This window comes from Balaenoptera musculus, chromosome 12 (genome assembly GCF_009873245.2).
Source record: "Balaenoptera musculus isolate JJ_BM4_2016_0621 chromosome 12, mBalMus1.pri.v3, whole genome shotgun sequence".
Taxonomy (NCBI): Eukaryota; Metazoa; Chordata; class Mammalia; order Artiodactyla; family Balaenopteridae; genus Balaenoptera; species Balaenoptera musculus.
The window spans coordinates 35,537,820-35,562,146 of record NC_045796.1 but is presented as its reverse complement, the minus strand read 5'-3'; the positions used below and the strand labels follow the sequence as shown (position 1 = coordinate 35,562,146).

General features: G+C 39.8%; 1 protein-coding gene across 1 annotated transcript in view; it reads right to left on the bottom strand.

Moving 5' to 3' along the window:
* SOGA3 (SOGA family member 3) overlaps nucleotides 1-20,360 on the bottom strand; it is a 60,379-nt gene extending 40,019 nt beyond the window's left edge. Inside the window, exons 1-4 of the mRNA XM_036871427.1 lie at nucleotides 19,947-20,360; nucleotides 16,811-18,024; nucleotides 16,115-16,339; nucleotides 14,145-14,303 (exon numbers count right to left, since the gene is read on the bottom strand). Coding sequence (XP_036727322.1) covers nucleotides 14,145-14,303; nucleotides 16,115-16,339; nucleotides 16,811-17,929 — 1,503 coding nt within the window. The 5' untranslated portion in view covers nucleotides 17,930-18,024; nucleotides 19,947-20,360. The remainder of the gene's footprint in view (nucleotides 1-14,144; nucleotides 14,304-16,114; nucleotides 16,340-16,810; nucleotides 18,025-19,946) is intronic.
* Between the last annotated feature and the right edge of the window lie 3,967 nt (nucleotides 20,361-24,327).

Here is a 24,327-nt window from a genome sequence, read left to right as displayed (position 1 = left end):
CCATACACATAAGTTAATTCAAAACTGATCATAGACCTGAGTGTAATTTCTAAAACTAGGAAACTCTTAGAAAAAAAAACCAAACAACAGAATGATTTTCCTGTGGGTTAGGTGAAGATGTCTTAGATGTGACACCAAAAGCACAAGTGATAAAAGAAAAAACATTTATAAATCGGACTTCATCAAAATTTAAAACTTTTGCATTTTAAAAAGCACCATTAAAAAAGTGAAGACAAGCCACAGAAGAAAACATTGCAAATCATACATCTGATAAAAGGCTTGTATCCAGAATATATAAAGAGCTTAAGTTTGAACTCAAGAATACGTAGACTAATAATCCAATTCAAAATAAACAGAAAACTGAAAAGACATTGCACAAAAGATATATGAATGGAAAATAAGCACATGAAAAGATGTTCAGTATCATTGGGGAAACACAAACTTAAACCACAAAGGTATCCCACTTAACGTTCAATAAAATAGCTATAATAAAAAAGGTAGGTAATAAGTGCTGACAAGGATGTTGATAAATTGGAACCCTCCTCCACTGCTGGTGAGAATGTAAAGTGGTTGGTACAGCCATTTTGAAAAGAAGTTTGGCAGTTTCTTTAAAAAGTTAAACATAAATACATCATACGACCCATAAATTCTACTCTTAGGTATCTATTTAAAGATATTGAAACACAGGCCCACACAAAAACTTATATGTGAAGGCTCATAGCAGCATTATTAATAAAAATGGAAAAAAATCCAATGTCCATCAACTAATGAATGGGTAAACAATGTGATGTATACATACATACATATATATATATATATATATATATATACACACACACACACACAATGGAGTATTATTTGGAAATAAAAAGGAATGAAGTATTGATACACGCTACAACAAGAATCAAGCTCAAAAACATTAGGCTAATTTGCAGCAACATGGATGGACCTAGAGATTAGCATACTATGTGAAGTAAGTCAGAAAGACAAAGACAAATGCCGTATGATATCACATATGTGGAATATAAAATATGACACAAATGAACTATTTAAGAAACAGAAACAGACTTAGGGTTACCAAAGAGAAAAGGGGTGGGGGAGGGATAAATTAGGAGTTTGGGATTAGCAGATACAAACTACTATAGATAAACAACAAGGTCCTACTGTATAGCACAGGGAACTATATTCAATATCCTGTAATAAACCAGAATGGAAAAGAATATGTATATATATGTATAACTGAATCACTTTGCTGTACAGCAGAAACTAACACATTGTAAATAAACTATACTTTAATAAAAAATAAAACAAAACAAATCAAAACATTAGGCTAAGTGAAAGGAGCCAGTTGCAAAGGCCATATATGGTATGATTACAATTATATGAAATATTCAGAAAATACAAAGCTATAGATGTAGAAAACCTATTAGTGCTCGACTGAGGTCAGGGGTGAGAACAGAAGGTGACTGCAAATGGCCACTAGGAATCTCTGTGCAGTAACAGAAATGTTCAAAAATTGATTATGGAGATGGTTGCACAATTCTGCACATTTACTAAAAATCATTAAATTGTACACGTAAAACAAGCGAATTTATGATATGTAAATTACACCTTAATAAAGCTGTTAAAATAAAATGTATTGGGTCAATTTTAAACAACTATTCAGGGAATTCCCTGGTGGTCCAGTGGGTAAGACTCAGTGCTTTCACTGCTGTGGGCCTGGGTTCCATCCCTGGTGGGGAACTAAGATCCTGGAAGCCATGCGGCACGGCCAAAAATAAAGAAAGAAAGAAAGAAAGAAAGAAAGAAAGAAAGAAAGAAAGAAAGAAAAGAAAAGAAAAAGTTCAGATAAAAAGAAAGGAAAAAACAAAAAAAAGTCTGAATATTATTTTGAAATAATTTTCAAAGTACAGAAAGCAGCTTTGAAAACTGCTTAATATGATAATAAATTCTTAATAATCTTACTCTTAATAAGATAATAAATATAGCCCCTATGAACTAAAAATAGAACGTCTAGAAGAGATTAATCTCTGAAATAGGGAGCTGTTGGGAATAAGAAAATTCACAAAGGACACTAAAATTCAATGCAAAAATTAAATTTTGCGCTGGAATCTTTAAAGAGCGTGACAGACACAGCAATTAACTCAGTGATATTAAGAACAAACTTGAGAAATCGTCCAACACAGGTGAAAAGGATAAAAAAGGTGAAAGGATGAGAAAAATAGGTATAAGAAGTACAAAGTGAAGAAAATCCTAGGGAAAAAATAGAGCATATGTGATTATCAAGCCTAGACTACAAGAAAGTTCCTCTGAGATAATTAATAAATAGATGTTAATTTTCCAATTAAAGGGTCTATACATTTTGGGTATATTACAAAGACCATCACCTAGATATGCCCTGGCAGTGTTTTTAAACTGGTTATTCTCCTTCAGCTGTCCAGGTTCATTCTTGCCCCTTCTCTGCCCTGCTCTGTACTTTGAGAAGTTGACCTTTGCAGACCGTTTTATCCAGGCTCCCTCCCCTATCAATTACCTTCTACTTGGGTTTGGCCAATTGAAGGCACTGGCAGAAATGCTGAGGGATAGAGGGCAGGAAGAGAGAGAGTTCAGGGGGATTCTCCTTGCTCCCTCACTTTTTTCAACACCACATCTTAGTAGTAGCTAAGACCCCTCCAGATGACAGCTCCCACTAGGTGGATCCTCTCCACAGTTCCAGCTTTCACTGGCCCCTGTAACACGATTTCCTCAGCAATGTCCTCGTCTCTAGAGGTATTGATGGCTTCCAAGTGTTGTTGCTAGTCTTCTCTGAATGCCTCACCAGCTCAAATTAAGAGTTTGTTTCCTTAATCCTACCTACACCACTGTGAGCAATCCTATTCATTTCAGCCATCTAGGGTGAATTTTATTTCCTACTAAAGGACACTGATTTATACAAAGGGTAAAGAAAAATATCCATAAACATGCAGAGAGAAAATAATTTGATATACAAAGGAATCAAAGTCAGACCAATCACACGCTTCTCTACTGCAAAACAAATGCCAGAAGCTAATGGAAAAAAATATATAATATGAGAAGAAAAAATTTTGACTCAAAAATTTCATTCTGCATTCCTATGGGAAGTCAACCAAATGCTAACTGGTTGTATTAAAGCTGTTTGCTATATATTAAAAAAAACAAAACAAAACTCAAAGTTAACACTAGTAGAATTAAAAATATCTTTAAAATATCTTTAGAACTTTTTAAAAATTTATCTTCTGAATCACTGTAGAACATAATTATTCTAATTTAGCCATATCTCTAAGTAAATGAATTTGATAATTGCATTTTATCCTTGAAGGACAATACTTTCCATATAACAGATCCTCCTAAATACAAACAGATGGCTACCGTTTCATAAAGTTCTATGAAAACCCTTTCTTCCATGTGCAAGGAGGCAGTGGATATAATCACACACCAACATATTAGTCACTCATTATGCACTTGAATGCAATAATCAGTTGGGCTGTCTAATTATTTCTACTATTATTCAAGGCTCTTGGCCAATGTAAGAATGCTTACTTTGTGAAGGAAAGAAAAAATCATGTACTTAATTTTATTTACCACTATGATTGATTGGCTAGACAAATTAGAAATAACTGAGCTAGCCAGAAGATGAATATAGAACACTTTGAATTTTAATTTTAAGCGCTTCTGAGTTGTCATGTTGAATATAGATGGCTCCATTAAGTAAAATATGTAAGTATAAAATGGAAAATGTCAGGAGAGTAGCTAAATGACATCTTTAAATGTCATCTTCAAATGTCATTTATCATCTGGATAAAGATCACTTTAACTGACCCTGAAATGTAAAAATGGAATCAGAACAGACATCAAATAAGTGACTGTATTTCCATTAAAATGCAATCAAGTATAAAATATTCAATATATGACTGAATTTTAAATTTGGAAAATACTTCCTAATGTACAGTGAAATTGCATGTTATATTTACTCAAACGTAATACAAGTATTGGAAAACAGAGGAACCAATTAAATTCTAATTTTAGGAGCTAAAGCTGGGCTCCTCTGACAGCAATCATGTCTTCTTAAACACTGCTTCTCTTGCCTGTGCATTTACTGATAGTTTTTGTATGTATTAACGGTGTGTGTGTGTGAATTAAATGAAATATGGTTCTTAAATTCAGAGAGCATAGAATTTAGCTGTGGAGTCAACAAAAGCTACAAAACAATCTAAAGTATCTTGTGCTTGAATACAAGAGCCCTCTTCTCCCTGCTAAGATGTTTCTTTTTAAGAAGCATGTTTATAGGGCAGCAAAGGTAGGAGAGAAACATTTATCCAGACAAATTAGCGCTGTTAGCGCTGTTGATGGATGCAGGGGCAGACAGTGCAGCCTCGTTGTAAGCACGTCCCCAAAACCATTGCAAATGTGAGCTAATGGATGGTGAAGCAGCAAGGACTAAGGACATGCCCCATGCCTCATGCCTCAGGACAGACAGAAGTTAGAATGGTTCCACAGTGAAGCTAGGTGTAAGGGCGAACTTCAGAAAGTAGCAGACATTCATGGGAAAAGAGAAAGCAAAAGTGTTTCAAAGGCCTGTATAAAAGAACAAGTGCCCTAAATAGATCTAAAGTTTCAATCTCATGGACTTAACATTTCTTTCTAGGAGTTGTCTTAATCAGCTAATCTAGAGCTATGTGATAATAATAATATTATCACATACTATATTATTATACTAACAACAACAAAATCTGATGTCTATGTCATACCTTACAGTTTTTCAAGCACTTTTACCCATGTTACCTCCTGTTATCCTTGTGAATAGACTGGATAGGGAAAATATTTATTTTCCTTTAAGAGGTGATTAAATTGAGAATCAGCCATTAAATAACCTATCTGAAGTAACACAGGTATTAAATCTGTAAAACGAAGAGCCAGGATCAACAGACCTGAAAACCTTTTTCTAGCTTTAAGTTCTTAGTTGTTTTTTTTTCCTCCAAAGAGTCCCTTTTTGTGAGAAAAAATAGATTTTTCCTGTAGACACACCTTGGAAGTATTCTCTCAAAGCCTGCCCAGAGCAGTCCCTAAATGTGTGCTAGAGGTATAGAACTTAAAGATTCTAGGAGTACTGAGGTCCCTACCGAGGGCAGGTCATGTGTGGGTCAGGAAGAAGACGGAAGGGGAAGCCTGAGTCCCTGCAGTGAGGCCAAGCTGGCTAGTGGAGACCGTGGGCTTGGAGGCAGATGGACTAGGGTGGACCTGGCCTGCTTTCTGAGCACTGAGTGTTCATCTCTAAGATGAAACTATTAACAACACAATGATACATAAAGTGACTGGCTTATAATTAGTACTCAACACTGGTAGCTATTGAACAACTGCAGCCCTGGGGTAATTTTCCACATCTCCCCAGCCAAATTAACTGCTGAATTGACTGTCCCAAACATTGAAAATTTAAAGCAAATTTAGATAGTTTTGGGGAGTGAAAGGATCTGCAGCCTTCTCCCATTCTCTAAACATGCAGTTCACACTTTCTCACCAAAGAACACAGAAGTTAAACTGCAGAACTGATACCCAGGATATCAGAGTTGTCCTCTTGTTTTTGAACTCCCGTCCTCATTCCCCCTCCCAAGAAGCCTATGAGATCTTGTTTCAGGGAAGAGTTGCTGCTTCTGGAGAATAACTGGGGTTTGCGAGAAGCAAGGTAAAAGCCTGGAAATTTCTAGGAGGTAGTAAAATCTCAAGAGACCTCTAATTCTGGAAGTGGGGTGAGGCTGGAGTTAGTCATCTGCTTCCTTCTCATCTTATTTGTATAGCCTCAGCACCATGGAAAGAGCCCTGATTCTGAGTCACGTTTTTTGTTCTCCCTGCAAAATAGGGCCTGAAACACCTCTCCTAATTTCCATTCACTCTGTCATTCAAAATTATTTATTGTTTGTCAAATTTTGTCAGCAACTTCCGGCTGTTGTGGATACAATGATGAATAAGACAGACTTAGTCCTTAACCTCAGGGAATTTACACTCTAGTGCAGGAAAAAGTTCTAGACAAATTAAATATGAAACAGAAGTTGTTATAATATTACAGAATATATGGTCTAACTGACTACAAGCCAGGCACTGAACTGGATGCTGAAGGTGCCACAGTGATCAAAATAGGTAGGGCCCTGTCTTCATAGTGTTCACCACACTGAGACAATGAACATCAAGGTATTCAGTACAGTAATGCAAATACTTTGCTGTCAAATACAACCTCTACAAGGTTGTCTTTTCTATCAGAAAGCAATTAACTTTCTGATAGGAAAGACTACTACTCTCATGGCGACATTAACTGTTATTCCCTTATACACACTCTACACATACTCAGTAAATGTTTGTTTAAAAATATTTGCTAAATTAAAGTCAGATCAAAGTCTTGGGATTTTAGCCTCATGGAAAAGGCTGAGACAGACAGTAGATGCTATTTTCTGCCACTGCTAGAGGCAGGGTCGTTCTCAGGCAGCCAAGGGTGGCCATGGGTAGAGGGCAGTGGTAGAGAACAGTGTTGATAATTACTGCCCCAAAGCCTAAAAGCACCACAGGGACAAGTTAGGTCACAACTACACCCCTGAGTAAGGAAGGGACTAGGTTGTTTAACGGGGGCTGGTTCTACACGAGGTTTTTGTCTGTCACACACACAACAAAGGCCAAAGGACCTCAAAAAGATTCTTATTATGCTCTTGGAAACATAAAGACTTTCACCTTCAGAAAACATCAGAGGGGGCTTCCCTGGTGGCACAGTGGTTGAGAATCTGCCTGCCAATGCAGGGGACACAGGTTCGAGCCCTGGTCTGGGAAGATCCCACATGCCGCGGAGCAACTAAGCCCGTGTGCCACAACTACTGAGCCTGCGCTCCGCAACAAAAGAGGCCGCGATAGTGAGAGGCCCGCACACCGCGATGAAGAGTGGCCCCCACTTGCCGCAACTAGAGAAAGCCCTCGCACAGAAACGAAGACCCAACACAGACAAAATTAAATAAATAAATAAAGTGAAATTCTAAAAAAAAAATCAGAGAAGTCTCACATTATTTTAATAATAGCTAAAGACAAATGTGTGGATGTTTAACTGATGACCAGCACTCATTAACTTGTGCCACACACCATAGGGTGAGAACCTGGCAGCCTTCTGGGGGTAGATTTCACTGCAGAGAATTATACGTTTAAAGAACTCACCTCAGAGACTTTCCGCACAACTTAGAATGTCTAGGTACCACCATTCAATACTCTGGTTTATTTCTTATTGGAAAAGATGGTGAATTCTTTGGTTACCATGATGTCTTATTGGCCTCCTGGGTTGGAGATCTAAGACTACATACAAAGCGGAGCTCAGAGTATTCAGAAAGCTTCACTTATTCTCAGCCCTGCACATGGGTCTTCAGTTCTGATTTCTACACTAAACCAGGTCCTTGAATGCTGAATAGTAGCAGCAACCAGAGAGAGTGTTGTAGGTCTTGGTCTCTGTGGTTGAAAACCCTTCAGCAGAGCCCTCAGTGAGTGCAAACTCTCAGTTTAATGCAATATTCTGATATCTGTGTGTGTGTGTGTGTGTGTGTGTGTGTGTGTACACTGCCCAGTGTATATATTCTGCCCAGTGTATATATTCCACTGCAGTGGAAGCGCAGAGTCTTAACCACTGGACCACCACCGAAGTCCCCTGATATCTGTGTATTTGTAGCCTCCATGGTATCCAAATGGCCACATTCTAGCAGATAATACATTACTGTTCAATAAATACCTGTTGATTGAATGTACAAAAAATTACAGTAATAAAATAATAGTAGTGATATGAAGTGGCATCCTGACTATGAAAAGAACTTTCAGGAAGCACAGAGATGGATAACTGATAATGTCGAAAATGACATTTTTATAGAGACCTCTGAGAGCATTTAGTTTCATTTCTGCATTTATGGATAAACAAACTGAGGCCTAAAAATTTCAAATTATTTGCTCAACATAACAGGGAATGAGAGGTGAGACTTCAAAGCCAGTTTCTAGACTCCATGACCTATGTGATTTTTAATAAGTCACCCTCAAATTCACAGCTAATGACAAAATGTCTTAACTTTATCTTCTGCAAAATTTAAATCCCTAATTTATTAAGTGTATAGGTGAGAACTGACAATTTTTACAAAGGCTCATCCATCCATTGGTTGCCACCCATCATCACATAAAGTCTGTTTATAATTGTCAACATTCTGCTTTCCTATAATTGATTTTCTTCATGGTTATTCTGGAGACCTCTCATGAAACCTGGTGTTACCTCCACCTTAGGTCACAGCTAGGTAAGAATTTCATTCAATATTTCTCTCCCTGACTTGACTGCTACTAAACTTAAGATGTACAGTGTACATCCCCTGGACTAAGTTTTCCTTCATGTTCCCAGAATTCTTCTGTGACCAAAGTTTTAAACCCTTATTTCAATGGTTATGATTTACCAAGAACCATTTCAAACCCCTTTTTAAAGTAGGTTGGATAGAGAAGTCAGAGAAGTAAACAACTCTTCAATAACTACGTGGTAACATGCTTCCATGAAGATACCGAAACACAGGTCAGCTGCTCAGTTTTCAGGGGCAGATCACTCAAAGTTCAGCCTAAAGCCCCAGGTCCTCTGTTAAACTGGCAGAGTCCAGGGTGAGAGACTTAGCTCCCATGGATATGGTTTATCAGCAAGTGCAACAACCATTTCAACATACATTTATCATTTATTAAACAATTTCTATGAAGCCATGGGAACTGCATGTGTACTCAGTGGGAGGTGCTTAGTCCATTATTGTAAGAATTCATCATTTGTACAGTGCCTTACTGTTTCACGAATATAAAGTTTGAAATTCCAGCCAAGAAAAGAAGTGAAATCTGATCCATTGTACAGGGTGTGTAACGCTGATGTGTACTTTTATGTAAAAAAAACCCCAGAAATTTGAGGTTTATAATAAAAAATCAGTATTTTTCACAAAATAAGCCACCAACAGGGATTTTCTGATCTGTGTACTACTTCACTTTTACTGGGAACTTGGCATCAGGGTAAAAGAAAAGTGCCATTTACTCAAATGAGTCTTGGGAATCACTTCAGAGTGCATATAATTGCATATGTAATTTCGTTTAAAAAATCCAATAAGGTTTATAATTCCGAAATCAATATATCTTTAAAAATCCAACAATTGGTAACCTGGAAGACAAGCTTTTCTATGCTTACCTGGCACATTATTCTTTGCTTTTAATTTAGTTTCTTTTATTCCTGCCTATGTTATTCAACAAACTACTGCCTCTGAGAAGATGTGACTAAAGTCATAGTGTTTAATTGATGCATTTCAAAATATTTATGGTAATTTCATCAAAAATATCAATGATTACTGTTCCATTTTTCAAATTATAAGTTAACTACCAGAACTAGGGGAAAATACTTGAATGCCAAAGAAATTCCCCATTTAAACTGTCTTTTGGGCTGCTTCTTTGCTGATTTATCACGCAGTATTTCTTTTTGCACTTTATAACTTAAACATGCCCTATCAAAACCAAGTATGGTTACAATCAGTTCTTTATTTTATATAAGAAAATAAGTAGGTAGTTGTAAACAGTCAGGACAAGCATTTGTTTATTAAAGTGTTCTGCCTGTACAGAGAGTCTGAGGAAACAGATATATTCTCTATGTACTCCATAAAATTTTTTTAAAAAAACAGAGGCACTACTGTTGAAATTTATAGTACTAATTATTTTTGTGCTCTAGAATGAAAGTTCATTGTAATAGATAGGCTATATTAACCAAGTGCACAGAAAATAGAAGTCCCAAGATAGATGGTGCTATTGCAGTAGGCCAGTTAACAGCCCCCTAGAGCAAAGGCCAGTAAAAGCTAAGAAAATTATTTTCTTTTAAGATTCTTGGGTCGGGGTGAGGGATGAGACAACACAAAGAGATTCTGAACTGAAAAAGATCTAACAAACAGTTCTCATCATCATCATCTCAGTTACTGTTACTCTTTTTTCCTTTTCCATCTTTAAAGATCCTCTGTTGGTTCATTCTTTTCTCAAATATCTGTCAGCAGTGCTTCTCCAAGTACCAGACTTTAAAGGTGACATGAGAAGACGCCTTCCTCCTGAAGAGCACAGGGCTTTCAAAGCTTTGAAAATGAAGGTTGTTCCCACAGCAGTAGGACTTCAGAAAGGGCAGTGATCCTCAATTAACTGTAGCAGAGACTCACCCCTCATAGAACCTCCTCCATACTGTAGATAGCCTACTCTATATTCTCACTATGTGTGCATTAACCTATCCTGGCATTCAAAGAGCTAGTTGTAGTTTCCATAAAATAACTTTTACAAAAACCTCTGTCTCACTGATTGTTTGTGATGCTGAAAGATAGAAAAGCATTTTTCCTAGGTTACATAAAGGTAAAGGCATTTTTCTACTGCAAGAAAGCATTAATGCCAGTAGTAATCAATGTTTTATGAGTGGGATGAGAATGTCATTAAGATTCTAAGGCAGCATCCTAAGAGATCCCTCTTGTTTACAGGTAGCAGAACATCAACTGTTTCAACACAAGCAATGAGTAGCAGTAGAGTCAACTAATTACCTCCATCCTGCCTCTACTCAACTCTTCTTCCCTCCAGTACCGACTCCCTACTCTCAGGGGGAGAAGATAAGCAGATGGATGTGAGCAGGTGCACAGGACCTTGTGCAGCCACCAGCCCTGAGAGCAACTGGTCAACACCCTTGAAGCCAGTTAAACTCTTAGAAAATGGTTTCCAAACTCCAGCAGATGGCCTACTGGTCCCAGTTGTGCTGTTCTACATCTATATGACTCCACATAAGAAACTAAAATCTGCGAGTTGGAGGATTGCTTCTCTCTAGTATATTCTATTGGGCATTTTATGATTTTACTCCATAACTAGTGCATTTTCTTCAAAATGGAAAGCTTGGCCTGGTTCTGTTTTCTCCACTGGTAGAACGCCTCAAAGTGATAAAAGTTGTGTGGTTAACACTCACCAAGGACTTGAATATGTTTTCATTTTACAAACAAGAAAGCAGATGATTAGCTGAAATTGTTGCAGTTAGATGGGGACAAGTCAGGCTTCAAACTCACAACCTCTACCGCACAAAGTAAGCCAGTTATGATTGCAATTCAGTTTTTATATTTATTTTTTTGGAGGATAACAAAATCACCATTACAAAAATCTTAATTTTAATGAAGCATTTCTGATTTCTAAGCTGTTTTTAAACTACTTTTTCTATTTCTGACACTTCTGAACACTATGAAGGTCAACCTCTAGTAAATGATTATGGAACTTTTCTGCCAGAATATATTTCATTTTCTCTTTATTGCACCATTTAGAATCCTTCAGATATTTAACTTCTGCTTTCTTTCCCTTCTTCTCTATTTCCATTTCTTTTCCCTATCACCACTCACCTACTCAAACTGTGAATGCTATTTTAGAGCCCATTTTAAAAATAAAAGGTTACTTTAAAAGCCTATGTCCTGCATACCTGCTCCTAAATTTTTTACACTTTTATTGTTGTAGTCTCTAATTAGGGATTGGAGTTTGGCTTTTATAAGTCCAAGGAGGATGAGAATTTCTTCTTTGGTATGAACATATACCCACACTGCCTAATGCAGCATGAGTATTTTCCTAATTCAGAGTTAGAACCCTGATGGAGGAAACAGTTATAAGAAAAAGTGTGGCGAACAAAAGGAAATGCATTTTTACAATGATTCTCCTGAGGACATCCCCAGATTCCAGTCATTTTTTTCTGGTAGCCAGATTATCTTGGCTTTTATTTTAAGATGGGAAAAGTCTCATCTCTCTGGCTAATGGACAGCCAGTCTACAGGAATTTCCCCCTTTCCTGGACACAGGATGAAAATCAGAAAGCTCTTATGCCATTCTTAAATCCAACTTTCCAGATAGCCACTTGAAAAACATTGATATAATGCCAAATCACAAGGCATTTCTTTTTTATCCCTTATGATCAGTGAAGTTTGTTTTGACTTGAATATTTTTAATTGGATAAACAAAGAGTATGGAAGAAGGCAAATGAGGTCTGAATATGGAATGGAGCCTTATGGAACTGACAATGAGCTTTCTTTTTGCTTGTCCATAAGAAGGTATTTAAGAGCTATTCTTAAAGGTTGAATTGTGCCCCTGCCCCAATTTACATGTTGAAGTCCTAACACCAAGCAAGTACCTCAGAATGTGACCTTATTTGGAGATGGGGTCTTTACTGAGACAATCAAGCTACAATAAAGCTATTACAGCGGGTCCTAATCTAATATGACTGGTGTCTTATAAGAAGGGGAAATTTGGTCATAGACAGCTACAGTGAGAATGCCATGTGAGTGTGAAGATGCATATATATATAAGCCAAGGAGAGAGGCCTGGAACAGATTCTTCCTTCACAGCCCTCAGAAGAAACCAACCCTGCCAACAGCTTGATTTTGGACTTTTAGCCTCCAGAACTGTGAGAAAATAAACTTCTATTGTTTAAGCCACTCAGTTTGTACTACTTTCTCATGACAGCCCCACCAAATAACAGCTACCTACTTAATTTTTTCAATTTTTCACAAACTTCAACTGTACATTATTATCAAAGAAACCTATCCTTATATTTATATTAATTTAATATTTGATCTCTCAATTTTAGAAAAAAATCTATGCTGTTCTTTAATGGTAATGTCCTGGACTTCACGATAAGAGTCATGATAGCTGCAAGAGGTGCGGAGATTCACTGAAAATAACATTTTATGACTGAATACACTGAGGCAAGCAGAAGTTAGAGGACTTTTAAGTCACCCGATTAGTTACTGGTGAAGATGGTCCCAAGGCTCCCAGTCGCCATGTTTTTCTGCTGTAGCACACAGCCACCCTGAGGTATTAGCTAAGAATCACATATCAGTACAATGATTTTGCCCTAATTTGTCATGTTAAAAATGTTTACATTCAGGATAATATAAGAATAAGTAGAAACTTAGATCACAAAACAGTTTACCCCACTGAAACAGTGTTCTACAAATTCCTGCCACACATTCTTAATTGACAACTGGTATTTTCACTGTTACATGGTAGTTATATTTTTATACCATTTCGAGAAAAACACAGCAGTGGAATGTGCCAATATCTCAGTTAGTCTATGGGAAGATTAGGATTTTCATTTAAATTCTGCATATTTAAGCAGAGGAAATGTTCAGAGGACCACGTGTGTATTTGCTAATTCTCAATAATGGTTTTCACAAGTTGCACTGTACATTTTCAGGCAGTTTTCAAGGAAGAATATTATTTTAATTCAAACTGTTACTTATCACAAAGCTATTTTTTTTAAACATCTTTATTGGAGTATAATTGCTCTACAATGGTGTGTTAGTTCTAATCATTCCTTGATACATCTGTTTCTTTTATTCTCGTTATTTTCTTTAATACTGATTTTGCTCTTTGAGAAGATTCAGGGGAAACATGGTAGGAATCTTCTAATAGCTGATGTGGAAGAGAACTCTGACTCTTGTACCCGAAAGGGTAGGACTGAGATGAATTTATTAAGGTTACAAGTAGATAGATTGCAACTGAAAACAAAGAAAACCTTAAACAGAGCTATGCTGTGATAAAATTGGCTGCTGGAGACGATCTTAAGGGCTAGTCACTGGTGAAGTTCTAAGTATTAGACCATTTGGGGGCTTTGTTATAAGGAGGAATCAAGCAATGATTAGATTAGACTGAATGGCCTCTATGGTCTTTTTCATCCTAAAAGTCTGTGGTTCTATGAACTCAGTAGTAATCTCACAGGATTAGTGCTTCCCCTCAACTAACAGAAAGCTTATTCCTTCATACTCTTGATATCCTTTGTGTTTGGTATAGCTGTGTAATTTATTTAATTAACATCCATTTAGATGTCACACACGAAGCATCTGTCACAGCTCATATATGTCAAGTCAGAGGTAGGGTGGAGGTCAGAATTTCTTCTTTGCTACTTATTTATTAGTATGAAATCATGTATTTGTTACTATATTGGGTGAGAAAAACAAACTGTCCTATAATCATAAAAAATGGAATTATTTTAACAGTCATATTAGTCTTTGGTACTCTCTATGAAGAGCTAAATATATATAGCACACCGTGAGATAATCGATTACTAACCTCCTTCATTTTTTCCAGTTCATTCTGCAGAGCTTGCTTTGCTATCTCAACTTCTATAAGCTGTTGCCTCAGTTTCTCATTTTCATCTTCTGTTGTTGTTCGCTTTTCTTCCACATTTTCCAATTCATGGTGAAGTCTCACAGATACATCCTTTGCTACCTAAATTAAAGTGTTTTTAACACTAAAATGTAATTAAAGACAATACAGTAAATGGGCTAAAGTTATATTAAAAGTACCAGAACCAATATGTATATAGTGTCTACCATATGCCAGGCATCATTCCAGATGCATTACATATAAGCCATTTCACATACATAAACCATTTAACTCTCTCAACAATCCCATGAAATAGATCCTATTATTATTCCTGTTTTATAGATGAGGAAAACTGAGTCTCATGGAGGTGAAATAATATGCTCAAGGTGACACAGCTAACAAGTGGCCAGGTAGTCTGGCTCTCCACTCTGTTCCCTTAATGTCTACGTGACATCATGGTTATAAATGTTCAGCTGTGTTTTATCATGTGTAGAGATTTCACAAATCTCTAATTCCACAACAAAACTATGAGGTAGATGCCTCCATTATCACTTATTTTAAAGACTAGAAAATAAAATATTCCCAGGTAGGGTCTGAGGCTTGAATTTTGATCCTATCATTCCAGGTGCTTAGTTTTAAGAAATATTTTAGTCTTTGAGACTTTGTTTGTTTGTTTAAATTGGTGTGTGCATTTTTGCCTCCTGTTTTAAGATTGCCTCAGAAATTTTAGGGTTTGGAAGAAAAGTGGGGCAGTGTGGTGCTGTAGCTCAGGACACAGGCTGTGGTTTTGGACTGAGTGGGGAGCCAGCCTGAACAATTACTAGCCAAGTTCCAGGGCTAGGGGCTGGGCACTTAACTTCCATAAAAGGTTCATCGTGGGCACCTGTAAAATGATGCTATTCATAATCCCTTCCTTACAGGCTTGTTTCCTTGAGAACTAAATGAAATAATAATATGAGTAACAATGGTTGCCACAGTGCCTGTTGCCTAGTCAACACTCGACAAATGTCAGAAAAAGGAAAAAAAGAGAAATGATACAACGGCTTTCATAAAATGTTTTCCCATGGCTTCCTTTTAAAGAAAATACAAGATAATTACACTCGGCTTTTAAATCTTCATGAAATTGATACAATTAAAATTATATTTCGTTTGTTGTCCCAGACCATGAAGATAACATCTGATTTGCGTTGTCAGTGAATCTGCCTCCAGTGAAACCGAACGAACAGACCACACCTATCTAAAAAACGCACTTCAAAGTTGAAATTTATCCACTGGGTGAGAGTCTGAAGAAGCAACCTCACTAGGAACATGGTTCTTTCATTTAGCGCACTCTCCCTTTACTTTTCCAAAAGGGACCACAAGCTGGACAGTTTTCCTTTCTGGGAGTTATCTAAGTGGTAATTACAGAAAGGAAGGAGTTCGGGAAGAAGGCGTTGGGGACGGGGGCGGCTTTCAGAGAGAAATCTTAACTCTAATATCTTCCCAGTGCTGTTCCTATTCTGGGCTCCAACTCCACTAAAGGGGTCTTCACCGCGCTGCTCCTGAGTGCCCGACTCCATCTGGCCTGCGCTTGGAGGACAGTCTCTGGAAGTCAGATCAAGGACTGCGCTCTGCCACGCCCTTGTTTCCGCCGCGGAAGGAGGCGCCCTCCTCCCACCACCTCTGTAATCCACCTCTCCTCTCCCAGGAGAGCCCACAGAGCTCGCTCTCTGCAAGACCCTCCCCCCCCCACCTCACGATTCTTCAGACCCACCTGTCTGTTCTTCCTCTTCCCCTTTCGGGACCTTGATATTCTGTGATTGGCGCTGTGAAACTCCGTGTCCCTAGAGCTCTTTGCCAATCACCACTGAAGGCCTTTCAACGCAAAGCGCCCTTGACCGGAGTCCCCACCCACCGCCCCTGCCGCGCGCCCCCCGAGCCCCGGCGCCGCACACCTTGAGGTCCTGCTCCAGGCTGCGCAACAGCTCCCCGTCGATTTCCCCGGTCTGCGCGTAGCGGAGCCGTTTGCGCTCGGCTTTGCGGAGGCGGTACTGCAGGATCCGGCAGTTTTTGTTGGCTCTCTCCAACTCGTGGCGCATTTCCTGCAGTTGACAGGCATCCTCCTCGAAGAAAGTGTCCCTCATCTCGTCCATCTCGGTCCTCAGTTCATCGATCTCGTTCTGAGGCGGTGACAGGCCGCGGGTCAAAATTAGCTTCGCCTCCCACCCCTCGGACATACACCGTCTACAACCCATCCCAGCTCCAAATTCTCAGCTTTACTGCTCCCTCTCCATGAGACAGGAAGGACCCGGAGCTGAATGAACGAGAAGAAACTAGAAAAAAATGGGCCCTCTTTAGGCCTTCCCTCGCTCTCCTACTCCAGCTCTGTCCGTGAAAAAGTGACCCAAACCATAATGATCGGAGAAACGAAGGCCCAGATTTGGATCTAAATAAAAACCTAACGCTGCTGATCGCAAGCCCTTTTAGATCCGGAAAGGGCCTAGGGACCCACTCCCCTCATTTCCTGTTCCCCTCCCTCTTGAAGGTTCCCTAACAGGTTAGCAGCCTCTCACTCCCGCCAGGACACGCCCTAATGCTCCGAGGCCCACACCTCCCCTCCTCCAACCGGTCCCCCCCCGCCACCTCCTCACCTTGAGAGTCTCGTTTTCCTCCCTCAGCTTCTCCATCTCCTCCTGCATTTCCTCCTGCTCCTGGAGCTGCTGCGGGTGCGGCTGCGACGAAGGGGGCGCCGCTGCCTGCATGCCGCCGCCGCCGCTCGCGCTGCCCTCTGCGCCCTGTTGGGGGCCCTCTGCTGCCGCCGCCATTGGGGAGGTGGGAGGGACTGCGAGGGGCTCAAAAATGGCAGGGGCGCCAGCGACCGGAGAGCTGCGGTTGCTGCCGCCGCCGCCGTTCTTAGTGTGCATCTGAGCCGCGGCCGCCGCCGCCGCCGCCCGCTCTTTCTTGAGATGGAACTGGATGAGCTCAGACTGCAGACATCCTTCCTTCCAGTAGCTCCCTCCGCCACCGCTGCCAGGCCCCACAACGCCAATCCCGGAGTTTCTGCTGCCGGAGCCTGGGGTTTTGCCCGCAGAGGAGGTGGATGGCGAGGTGGAGGCCCCCTCCGCGCCACTGCCGCCCCTCGGCTGAGCGCGTACGCTTTTCCCTCGCCAGCCCCTGGGCGGCGGCGGCGGCGGCGGCGGCGGCGGCTGCGGAGCGCCCCCCTCCCTTTCCCCAGAGCCGCTGCCGGCTCCTCCTCCTTCCCCACCCCCTCCTCCTCCTTCTCCGAGCGGAGGGGGTTCCCCGAGTTTAGAGGACGCGGGCTCTAGCTCCCGGGGCGGCTCCGCCGACGCGCCAGGCCTCCTGACACCCACCGGGGCCAGGGTCGCCACGGGGGCCGCTTCAGCACCAGCCAAGGACTGGACAGCTCCCGGCGCGGCCCCCTTGGGCGCCAGGGGCGCGGCCTTCTCCGCCCCTCCTCCGCTTCCTCGGGCGCTGGCCGGAGGCGCCGTGCGGCTCCCGGTCTTGCTGCCCTGCTGCTGCTGCTGCAGCTGCTGCTGTCGAATAGAATTGAGTTTAGTGCCAGCCCCTACCGGGGACCGGGTGGCCGCGGTGGTCTGTCGCACCGAATTGTCCCTCAGTCTAGCGGGTGACTGAGCACGCTGCTGCTTTCTGCTGCTGCCCTCCGGGTGCAGGCGAGCCTCAGTGGCAGCTGTGGCGGCAGAAGCTGCGGCTGTGGCAGGGGCAGCGCCCCCCGTCGGTGGCTGACTCATTGCGGTCTAGGAAGAATCTATCAGAGGCGATTTACAATAGTCCATCACCAGATCACTCTCTTCCCTCCTCACTGCCAGCAACCTTCCTTTCTAATCTGGGGCAGAAACAAAAGAAGGAAAGCACACAGCGTGTCTGCATTGTTACAGAGCAAAGAGTGATTTTCCGTAACAAGAGAAGCCCTAGAAAATGAGATTTGGATGGCGCTTAATAGAAGACCAGACTTTATAACTAGGATGTAGAAGTGTCAATTCTCATTTTGCCCAGGGAGGCGCTATCTCCATCTCACGCCACCTCAGTAAAATGAAGATCTGAAAGCTGCTGAACCTCCCATTCTCACGGTAGCAGGTTATGGCAAGGATGGAGTCAGAAAGGAATTGATGGGAAGGGAGTTTGTTTGTTTGTTTGTTTCAGAAGATAAGGTCAAGAAGCTTCAGAAGGAAAAGAAGTCCATATGCTAGAACTGTCAATACCCTGATTTTTCAGCTTTGGTTTCCTCACTATCACATCTGCGTTTCAAAGCCTAATTTCATGGAGAAAGTTTTAATTGATATTCCCAAGTGTCAATTAGATGAAAAGGGTTATGAAAGGGTTTTTCTTAGAGAACACTTATTATGGATAAATGATACTCTTCTCAAACAGCTCTAACCCTTAATGTTGCACTTTGTGAGAGAAACACACCCAATTTCCTTTAGACTAGAACTAAAAGAAAATATAAATAATGAATGACTTTAAGTCGACTTCAGTTTCAAGAAAATATGGCATTAAAAATCATCTATGTGGTTTAGTCATTAGCAGCGCTGAAGGGATTTTTCTTTTTCTTTTAATTTATTTATTTTTTAGTTTTGAGAAATAAATTAAAAATCATTTGGAAAAACTTATTGGTGGCTCTGCACAATTTCTTAAATTACAGGTGATAACTTTTTCTACACTTATCTAAATTTCATTGTTCTTGTGAATTGCTTTAGTTTTAAGTGTAATTGCTAAACAGAAAGTATTTTCATTATTTAAGCATCTTCTCAGATGGTACATAACAGGCAAAGGTGTACTTTTAAAGTGCCCAGCCCTTTCCATGAAGCCAAATTCTAAGACAGAATGACCCTGCACCTAAGAAGGCTGGTGCATCCTCACTCATGGTGGTAAGATCAACTTCTGTTTTGTATTTTTTCCATGATAAATCCATCATTGGCTTTTAAAATCTGGAAAATAGCAACTCAAAACCCACTGCCTCCTGGTTTCTTCTCCCTAGTGATCCAGCTGCTTAGTCAGCTACTCAGTTAGGTGCCTTTTCCTTAGAAATATAATTTCTCTCTAAAGCACTGAAAAGGGCATGACTAGGCAGAAAGTTCTGCTTAAAAAAAAATCCTCCTATTAGGGGAGGAGATACTTGCTAGTTACTTTACTAGCATTATTCCTGTTATTGTCTAAGTATCATAGCTTAGTCAATGTGTAGTAATCCCTCATTTTATAAAGAAATATTACTGGAAGACTCCGCCACCTCCCTTTCTCTTTCTGGGATCTTCTTCCAACTCAATTTGGAAAACAATAGTGAACAAAGAAGACATGGGGAGGGGGAGGGAGGAGTCATCCATCAACTTATTTTCTACATGTTCTCCCAGAGTAACATGTTCCTAGAATATCTGGTCTAGTTCATTGGCAGGTCACACTAACCAGGATCACCCAAATAAGTTATATTGCCAATGCAAACTTATTTTTGTTTTGAATTAAGCAGAACCACTCTGAAGCTGAGAGCCACCAGAGAACGCTTAATTCGGCCCCCATACAGCTCTATCGCAGGAGAAAGCTCGAGTTCCAGGAACTCGGTTCCCACAATCAAAGGTACCTGCCTGCTGTCACGTGGTTCTCACAAAGTGCCAGGATGCTGTGTCTCTTTGAGGCTTCTCCTATGAAATTCGCCAACCAAGCAACCCCAGCACGGCCTAAACCAACACTTTTAATCTCAAGTTTTATCTGCCCACTCACCCTCCCCATCCCTTTAGAAAATCCAGAACTGCTCACTTCTTGGCAGAGGCGATGTTTTGAAGCTGAAGCAAATCAACAGCGCTTTCCTTCTGATCTTCCGGGGACCTCAGGGTTCTTACTGTGTCTTTTCGGAGACGAGGAAAGTTTAACTTCGTAGTATTATATATGCGACTATCTGGCTGAGCACTTTTGACTTTGGACCAGTTCGCCCCAGTTCCACACCCACTCTGTTTCTCCAGACAATGGCGTTAACGTGGAGGCTCAGCGGCCGGGAGAGCGCATTACTCTTTGGCGGCCCGCGGCTGGGCTGGAGCTGCGGCTCTGAGCAGGCGAACGCGCGAGGTACGAAGCCGTGCCAGACGCTCCCCGGGAAGTGCACTGATATTCGTGAGCTGGCCTCACCGGACTGGGCAGGGGAGGGGGCGGGATTGCAAGGGAGGACGGCGTAGAAGTAACCAAAGAGAGGCTACTTTCAAAAGGGAAGAGAAGAAGGCGGAGTGCGGAGGCGGAGGGGCGGGTGGCAAGAAGACAAAAAGGCCAGAGCCACGCCCGCGATGGAAGACCCGTAGCCAAGCTCACAGTCCTCGCGGCACTCCCAGACCCCTTACTCGGCAGAAGATTCCCAAACCGCTCGAAATCGGATGCACTGGCTTTCCTCAAAGCTTTGTCCTGGACCGCATCAATCGCCATCAATTATTTACTTGAGCTTTTCTCAGGGAGGCGGATTCCAACAGCCTTCCGGGCTTGACTGACGTCTCCTGATGCAGCGGCAAGGCGCTAGCGGGCGGCTGCTGGGAGTTCTCTTTGTTCGCTCCCTTTAACTCTCAGTCGAGCTCTCCACGCGGTGCGCCTTCCCCACCCCCAGCACGGGCGGAGTCTTCAGACGTCTTTTCCACGGATAGATAATGGTTGCCAGACCAACGGTCCCACAGACAAAGGGTTCTTGTCATGCCACGACTAATTTAGTACAAACTGAATAAATACCCGTTTACAGCGATCCTTCACAGATGGGTTTGCCTTCGGTACATTTTCTCTCCTTTATTAAGTTCCAGTTTCCACTGTGAATACAAGGAGCAATTACTAGGATCCATAATCTTTATAGTAGTGCATGCGGGTAACAGGAATCATCTAATGTATTTATTACAAGATAGGCATTTAAAGGAAATTCAGGGGAAAAAAGGGAAATCAGAATATTTGCCTTTACGATGTACAATAATCCATACTGCTTCACAGTAATACTATTTTGAAATGACCGGAAAATTCTCTTTTCCCTTCTAGTTTTGTTTATTTTTAGTTTTTGGTGGTGATGGGAGGGGGAGTGGTGTGGAGGGAAGTATGAAGTTCTCCTTACCTTTAAGAATTCCTTGGTGAACCTGAAGATAAGAATGAAAATAAACACTGCTTTAGAAAGGGTATTTTATTTATTTTAAATTTCTCTTACGTTAATATTGTGGTTTTGTATGTAAAATGAGGTCAATATCTTGAATAATTTTTATATTAATATGAATTTTAGTGTAACAGATTTTATTTTCCAAGTGTAATACCTTGCATTAAAAATGAAATAACACAATTTAGGAGTGTTTTGCATACAAACAATATCATTACAGCAAAATAAAAAGATGTTCAAGCCCTGGTGATTAGTATCTCCAGCAATATATAAGACAAATATAGCAGCAGGACAAAATCATTCATGTACTCATCTGCTCCAAAACAGATAAATGCCTAGTTTATGCCTGGCACTGTCCAAGGTCCTGGGTGTGCAAAGATAAGAAATAGTTCCTGTCTGGGAAGGCTTAAGCATATTGATGAGAATTGGGATAATTTCTATATAATCCTTTAAATACTTTTGGAAGGTGGAAATGTGATGTCTGTGACATCTATAATGAATAGCTCAGACTTTGACTAGCATACCAAAAATACAGAGAAAAAGGCAAAGTAAAATGTAATCACAGTTTACTTGGAATTTATGCTAAATAATAAATTGTCATTATGTACTCAAATTTGAGTTGCAATTTCCTTAAGAAATACTAAGATTCATTTAACCAAAATGGATAAAATATTTTTCAGGTTAATCTTTACAAATCAAATAATATTATAAACGTAGTCTGTGGACAGAAAACCTACCTGGTCCTGCTTCTTTAAGAACTTGTACTCTGTTCAGGCATCTATGTTTCAGTTTTTCCTAAGGCAGTATTATTTATTTCAATGCAATTAGTAACTTTAAGTATAATAAAAATCAAGAATTCGTTACCATGCATCTTAAATCAAACAGTCAATGTGCTTAAGTGTGTCATTTTATAATATAGTATTATGCAATTTCAAGGTTGAAAACTTTTTAATAAAAAGATTAAGTATGAGCAATATTTAGGATGCTTCTTTACTCATGTAAATTGCCATAACAAGAACTTTTGAATTGGAAATTTATCTGATTTATTTTATTTGCTAGTTAAAATTATATTTCTCCAATTAAGCAAGCACCAAAGATGATTATTCAAAGATTTTGTCAGAATTTAGAAAGGCTTAGGTATTATTTTTACTGTGTTTCAAAAGCAGACTGGCCAACTGACCTTTTAATGTGTGTAATAATAAATCATCCACTCTATAGCACAGTAATGTGGATCTTTGATCAGGGGAAGGCTAAGGTCTCAACTTCAAAGCCCTTAAGAAAGAAATACATAGCTTAAGATATCTACCCTTTGATTCTCATGACTTTAACTGTATAACAGCTCTTTACCTACATAGCTTTACAGTTTGCAAGGGCCTTTCACTTTGTATGCTCAAAATACTGTGAAGTAAATACTATTTTCTCCATTTAAAACATGGAGTAACTGAGTTTCAGTGATGTTAAGTGACTTACTCAAGTTCAGTTTCACAATCAGACTTGAACTTAGGTCCTCTTTTCCGTTTAGTCTCCTTTTTCATATTTTTCCCCACATGTTTTTCATACCATAACTTAAAAATCTTAATCTCTAAGCCTGATTTTTCACCAGTATCCTAGTCTGATCTTTTCACATATGCACAGGCTCTCTACATGTGGAAATAATACTATCACCTCAAATGCCATGTGAATTTTTCCTCTTTCCTCTAACTAGCATCTATTTCTATTCTATTTTTCTTTTAGTTGAGAAAAACTGTATTCTACATCTTTTTTTCTTTTAGTGAAATCTTCATTTTATATACTTTCCCACTAAACACTGGGTTCTTCATTGCTTAATACTTTTCCTTTGCTTCTATATCCATTTTTTTTCTTTCAAAATATTTCCTAGGCTTATCTTTTTAAAAAAATTTCCTGTGCAATCACTATCAAAACCCAGATCCTAAACTACTGCAAATACTTTCTATATTAGATAGATTCTTTCTGCTAAATCCACACTGTCCAATGCTGCCAGTTTACACCTTTATTAAACAAAAATTTCCTCATGTCACTCTTACAGTCACTGCATCATGTTCAAACTCTTCTTCCTAGACTTTAAGGAGCTGCACTGTCCCCATCCTATGCCAAAATGTATTCCCTAATACATATTCTCTGTCTTCTTAGACTTACTGTCTCTTTTCCCCATAAGTATGTGGTCTTGTTTTGCTTGTGTACTTTTCCTCTTGTCATTTTCCATACTTGGTACGTCTGTCTTCCTTTCCTGTCCAAAAGCTACCCATATTTTAAGGTTTAGTTTAAGTTTCAAATCCTTCTGTCACATGAATTTAGGCAAGTTATTTAAAATTTCTGAACCTCAGCTTTTTTCACACTAACGCATTCATTCATCTATTTATAAATTTAACATATATTATTGAATTTATGTTAACAGTACCTAATTTATGTGATAATTATTATACAATGGTGAAAGTAATTCATATTGCAGTGCATGAAACATGCACTAATTATAACTAATGATCAGTGATAATTACTATGTGCCTGGCACTGTAAGCTATCAATAAATGTTAGCTATTATTGTCAATTAATACTTTAGGAATATAATTATATTACACCAAATTCTACTATTCTTGAATTTCCACAGAACTAATAAACAATGTGACACTGTTAGAAACGCTTGGTTAATCTTGGATTATTTTATAATTGTCCACTCAGATAGTAAATATCTTAAAATAATACTCTTGTTTCCCTCATTGTCTTCAGCAGAGAGCTGGGCACATTGAGGCCGGTAAGTATAGAGACTGGATTGGTTGGTAAATTGGTTGGTTAGTGACAGAGAAAAGCTGATATTTTCAGATCCAACCTCTGTTTCTGGAGAGTAATTTAGCTTGGATATGTGCCATTGTCTTGACTTTTACTGACATAGGTATGCAGTCACCTACCACATTTGTTATCTGGATTACATTTTAGATAATAATTTAAGAATCATAGACTCTTTGGGTTGTAAACACCATGATTTATCTTTTTATCTCTAAGCAGGCTACCCAA